The following is a 6,311-nucleotide window of genomic DNA, read 5'->3' as shown; positions in this document are numbered from 1 at the left end:
GGACCTGAGGTTCTAATGCCTTCTATTCTTAGATACTGCCAGGGCTTTTTTCCAGCCAGAACTCACCAGAAATCAGTTCCGGCACCTCTCAGGTGGGTGCTACTGCCATTCTAAGAGAATGAGGGAGGCGTTCATGGTGAGTTCTAGCACCTCTTTTTCTAGAAAAATAGCACTTGGTTAGTATACTTCTAGCTTAATATCCCACCAGTGTTACTTGTTGCTTACTGGCCAAACTACATGTTACACACAAATGCATGCAACTCTAGGCCCATAGCCATTCTGAGAGAGAGAAAGCCACATTCAGGGTGAGAAGGTTGTGTCATCATGGGATCAGCTTCGAATCCTCATATCACAAATTCAAAATTTATCCCGTTTTTGTTCAAACACTCATGGAGCAGCCAGAAGGGCCTCTCCTGGCAAACAGCTTCTTTTTCTCACAGCAGCAATGCAAGCCAAGAACATGTATGTGAACACCCCAAGCATATTTGCTGTCCCTGGGTGCATGCGGAAGGGCAGGTGAAGGAAACGTGAACTCCTCTTTTGCAGAGCAAATACCTCAGGTGGGGGCAATCAAAACAGAGAAAACCTGCCCCTTATCTAGCCCATCCAGCAGTCTCCCACTTGGCATTTTTGCCTGTTTGGAGGGCCCTCGGGGAACTACTGTACTGCCCAAGGTTAGTGCTGCAATGTGGGGATGAGGAACCTGCACTGTGTATATACTACAAAGCCCACCATCCATTAACATTTGACCATGCTGGCTGGGAATGATGGGAGATAGAGCCCAACAACATCTGGAAGTCCATCAGTTCCCCATCCCTGACAGAGCAGCTCATACCTTGTACAGCATTCCTTGACAATTCTGATATACCTGGCAACACTGAGTGGATAAGTGACAGGCAGCAAGAAGTGATTCATTACTTCATCTTGTGCTAATGATGATGATGATGATGATGATGATGATGATGATGATATTAATAATCATCTATTATATATACCCTGCCCATCTGGCTGGGCATCCCCAGCCACTCTGGGCAGCTTCCAAAAAAATATTAAAATACTCTAATACATCAAACATTAAAAGCTTCCCTAAACAGGGCTGCCTTCAGATGTCTTCTAAAAGTCTGGTTGTTGTTGTTCTCTTTGACATCTGGTAGGAGGGCGTTCCACAGGGAGGGTGCCACTACCGAGAAGGCCCTCTGCCTGGTTCCCTGTAACTTGGCTTCTCGCAGTGAGGGAACCACCAGAAGGCCCTCAGTGCTGGACCTCAGTGTCCAGGTAGAACGATGGGGGTGGAGACGCTCCTTCAGATATACTGGACCAAGGCCGTTTAGGGCTTTAAAGGTCAGTGCCAACACTTTGAATTGTGCTCGGAAACGTACTGGGAGCCAATGTAGGTCTTGTAAGACCTCTGGAAGCAGTTTTTCCTCTTCAAATAAGACTGTGAATGTGCGCCTACCTCATTGTGCCACAACCTAATTAAGCATGCTAAATGCCCATTAAAATCACATGTAGTTTAATTGAAGCCTCGTTATTTTTACATTAGCTTTAGGAGTATATTACATGGATTCTCACTGAGACTTTACCGCTTATGCAATTACCATAAAACGTAATGACACATATTTCTACATTTTCAGCGGTTAATGAAGCACCTATTAGCTACTAAAGCACCTGCACATTGACACACCAAACATAACCCTTGAAATATTCCTCATTTCCAATGGTGGTTTTTTCAGAATACTGACTGTTGGAGGGCTGTTTGCATAAATAAAGACTCTTACAACTGGGCTAGAAAATCAACAATCACACTGTCTCTGCTCTACATAAACACCATTCATTTAAAGCACATTTCCACCCCAAAGAATCTTGTAAACTGTAGTTTAAGGATGCTGGGGATTATAGCTTTGTGATGGGTAAACTACAGTCCCCAGCATTCTCTGGAAGGAGGAGGTGTGCTTTAAATGTGTGTCATGTACAAAGCCTGAATTCCATCAGTTCCTCTGAGCATACAATGGGTGTTAGGTTGATGAATGACTACACCTCTTATCACCTTTGACATTTTGCTCCCAGAATCTGTCTTGCACTGCTTACCTTGTACATTCAATGAAAACAAGTGATAATGATTTTCCTAGGGAGAACTATGTCAGGTACAGCTGGGGAAATTGATATTTGAATACTACCCCATTAAACGTCTTTTTTTTTTTCTTTTGCAGGGGAAATACAAAACTGGCACAGTAAGGATCAGCCAGTATTTTTCCACGTGCAGGAAGGTTTTTGCTTCCACCAATTCTCCACCTATCCTTGGGATACATTCAGAAATAGACCTGTAACCTGAACAGGTACAATGCAAGAAAATCTTGTTCATTGGGGCTAATGAAAGGTAAAAAGGTAAAGGTACCCCTGCCCGTACGGGCCAGTCTTGACAGACTCTAGGGTTGTGCGCTCATCTCACTCTATAGGCTGGGAGCCAGCGCTGTCCGCAGACACTTCCGGGACACGTGGCCAGCATGACAAGCTGCATCTGGCGAGCCAGCGCAGCACACGGAATGCCGTTTACCTTCCCGCTAGTAAGCGGTCCCTATTTATCTACTTGCACCCGGGGGTGCTTTCGAACTGCTAGGTTGGCAGGCGCTGGGACCGAACGACGGGAGCGCACCCCGCCGCGGGGATTCGAACCGCCGACTATGTGATCGGCAAGTCCCTGGGGCTAATGAAGCCTTTCTCAAATGACTGGGACATTCTAGGTTGCGCGCAGTGATTACGACTAACCCAGGTCCATTCATTTCAATGGGCCTCTGCTGAGTAGAACGTCACCAAATATAATCCTGTGTTTATCATTTTCCAACTGAGGTCAGACTACTACACATTTCTCATTTTCCATCATACAGTAGTTTTGGCAATCACCTGTCTTGGGTTTGTCTTATCTTGTACCATTTCATATTGTTCAATCAGTTTTGTGTAAGCTTAGAGCTGTCTGAAAATTAAGAAATTATTTGTGACATACTGTAATAATCAGCTTCCAAAGGTATAGTCTGAAAGCAGGTGAGTGTAGCACTTTTCTGAATGTTAGCAGGTTAGTGCCTGGAACAACACGGATGATACCTTGGACCCCATGTCAGATGAAAGGTGCAGGGATATAAATGAAAGAAAATAAAAAATTAAAGGCTTACATGTCTTTATAAGCTTATCGAAACTGATTCTCTCTCTCTCTCTCCATTTTCTGATACTGTCAGGAAAAAACAGTCCTTGAATGGGAAGAGGAAAAGGTTGGGCACCTGAATCTGCTTGCAGAAATTATTGTGTACAAACCTTGTCACCATCTGGATGTTTCTTAAGCAGCTAGGAGGGTGGCAACACAAGACTGGGCCTTTTCTGCAGTGGCTCCCCACTTGTGGAATGCTCTCCCCAGGGAGTGTTGCCTGGTACCTTCATTACATATCTTCAGGCATCAGGCAAAAATGTTTCTCAATAACTAGGCCTTTGGTTGATTGAACATTCTAGAGCTTTTAAAATGTGTTTGTGGGAAAGGGGTTACCGATTTATTTTTGTTTTATTATGTATCTGGTGTTCTCATTTTGTATTTTTATGTTGTGAACCTACCTGAGATCTTTGGATGAAAGGTGGTATATAAATTTAACGAATAATACTAAATAGAGTAACACAACTGACAAATCCTTCTGACCAGTATTCAGCAGGCATAAATGAGTCACAAAAAAATGCTTTATACAATATACAACTCAACTTTATTTCATTTCAAAATGTAAATCGTTTTCTGATCAGCCAAAGCTGATTTTCTAGGCAACATGCATTAAAAACACTTCAGGAAGTTATACAGAATTTTTCAACAATCATTTCACTGTATATTCACTGTCGAGTTCCTGATTACTTGTGGTATGCTACTGATATTTTACAATGAATACAGAGAGAGGCCATTTTTAAGCTGCAACACTTCAGCTCACTTCAGCATAGATCTCATGTCAGCATCGCAGCAGACTGGTAAGTAGCATTCCCTACAATTAACTTCTAATCCGAAATCATGTCTGAAGAGAGAGAGAGAGAGAGAGAGAGAGAGAGAGAGAGAGAGAGAGAGAGAGATAAATGCCACAGACTGAAATTGTATCTAATAATCTCCATCAATTGATGTTCCAATTTATAAACAATTAGAACTGGATTACCAAGTAAGATTTTACTAAGCCACTAACATACAGATAATCATGTACACAAGCCATTGGATATTTGTGAAAAGGATGTTAAATTCACTATAAGAACCTGAAATGGAAGGCACATTAACATTTTAAGTGTAGTGGAAAGTGATCTGAATATATATGCGCAACCCTAAAAAATTATGTCTTGGAATGCTTCAAATGTATGTTCAAATAAATTCCTAGATTTAGGCACCATAATGCTCTGTGCATATATTTTCTCAGATGTAAGTCCAATGGAATTAAATTGGGCTTAGTCTGAAGTAAGAATACACAGTATTGTAGCCTTACACCTGTCTTCATCCTAAAATGATGCACTTGAGAGCATCTTATGCTCCTTTTCAAATCCTTATTCAGGGCTTTGTCAATTAATACAGCTCAGGTCCAGCGTACATTAGGGACTACCTGAACCCTTATAGGTAAAGGTAAAGGGACCCCTGACCATTAGATCCAGTCGTGGCCGACTCTGAGGTTGCGGCGCTCATTTCGCTTTATTGGCTGAGGGAGCTGGCGTACAGCTTCCGGATCATGTGGCCAGCATGACTAAGCCACTTCTGGCGAAGCAGAGCAGCACACGGAAATGCCATTTACCTTCCTGCTGGAACGGTACCTATTTATCTACTTGCACTTTGATGTGCTTTCGAACTGCTAGGTTGGCAGGAGCAGGGACCGAGCAATGGGAGCTCACCCCATCGCGGGGATTCGAACCGCCAACCTTCTGATCGGCAAGCCCTAGGCTCTGTGGTTTAGACCACAGCACCACCGCGTCCCCTAAGTCCATGTGTTAAGACATGCTAATTTATCACAAAAAATATGAATGATACCTTCTGACCCGCAAGTCCTAGGCTCTGTGGTTTAACCCACAGCGCCACCCGCGCCCCTGAACCCTTATATCCCAGCTTGATTGTATTATTAATTATTATATATGAACTTTATATACAGTTGTACCTTGGAAGTTGAAAGGAATCCATTCCAGAAGTCCATTCAACTTCCAAAACGTTCAGAAACCAAAGCACGGCTTCTGATTGGCTGCAGCAAGCTCCTGCAGCCAATTGGAAGCCACTGAAGCCCCACTGGATGTTTGGCTTCCAAAATAGTTCACAAACTGGAACAGTCAATTCCGGGTTTGTGGTGTTCAGGAGCCAAAACGTTCAAAAACTAAGCTGTTCAAAAACCAAGGTACGACTGTACAGCTCTTCATCCGAAGATCACAGGGCAATTTACAGCACAGCTTTATCACTGAGATCAAGTTGGTGAGACTCATCTGACAGTGACAAGAATCTCAGACTTTCATACCATTGGCTCAGTGCAATGGCAATTCAGGAGGCAACTTCTGTTTTAACCTTTAAATGTCGGATGAAAACTTTTCCAGGTTGTCAAGATAATGCCAGAAGTTAAGAAATCACCTATCTGTAATATCTGACTATCTACAATATTGCTGTACACCACTTTGGGTTTCTTTTAATGAACTAGCATCATACAAACATTTTTAATAAATAAATAAAATTTATAATAGCTGGTGACTTTGAAGCTTAATAGGTACCACATAGCATGTATTCAGTAGTATTAAATTCCCTGTTGTACTCATTAGACACAGAAGTGACAAAAGAGCAGTTATGAGATTAAGGAGGAAAACATAATAACTCTTCCAGCTCCCAGACAGAACATCCCACAAGTGACAGCCCTGGTAGGAAAGAGAAGACAAGAAAAAGACCTAAGTACACAATGTCTAATTGTCCTTGTGGGTAGCCTGTATGAATTGTGTATTGTTTCGTCATGATAACCGTAATAAAGATTGATGAATTGTCCTTGTGGAATTTATTGCTGTAGGATGCTGTGATGGCTGATGAGTAGGGATGTCAGGGAATTCAGCTGGAATCAGGAGTGGAAATGGCTGCAATTCACATGCTCATCTGAGGTCAGGAACAGAGATCAAGCAAATGAATATGAGCAGCATTAGCCATAGGTTTTTTAGTCTGCCATTGACATTGTTTTCTGCATTGTTTCCCTTTCATTACTTTTGGCCATTGTGGATAGTGAGACAAACAACATAGCAGTCAAATTGTAGTGGATCATAGAACTGTAGAGTTGGAAGAGACCACGAGGGTCATA

General features: G+C 42.5%; 1 protein-coding gene across 17 annotated transcripts in view; it reads right to left on the bottom strand.

The window, feature by feature from the left end:
* Nucleotides 1–3,714: 3,714 nt before the first annotated feature.
* The window catches only part of MLIP (muscular LMNA interacting protein), a 65,858-nt gene continuing 63,261 nt past the window's right edge, over nt 3,715–6,311 (bottom strand). For 8 of the 17 annotated variants that reach the window (XR_014546467.1, XR_014546468.1, XM_083607176.1 and 5 more), the window contains 2 exons: nt 5,844–5,883; nt 3,715–4,037 (listed from right to left, as the gene is read on the bottom strand). Coding sequence is in view for 5 of the 17 variants with exons in the window: in XM_083607172.1 (XP_083463298.1) it covers nt 4,021–4,037; nt 5,844–5,883 (57 nt within the window). In the remaining 12 variants the exon portion in view is untranslated. Of the gene's footprint in view, nt 4,041–5,843; nt 5,884–6,311 lie in introns of all 17 variants that reach the window. The other 9 variants (XM_083607178.1, XM_083607174.1, XM_083607173.1 and 6 more) reach the window with 2 other exon arrangements.

The sequence above is a fragment of the Podarcis filfolensis genome (genome assembly GCF_964270895.1).
Source record: "Podarcis filfolensis genome assembly, chromosome: 3".
Classification (NCBI taxonomy): domain Eukaryota; kingdom Metazoa; phylum Chordata; class Lepidosauria; order Squamata; family Lacertidae; genus Podarcis; species Podarcis filfolensis.
This window is presented reverse-complemented; position numbering and strand designations above follow the sequence as displayed.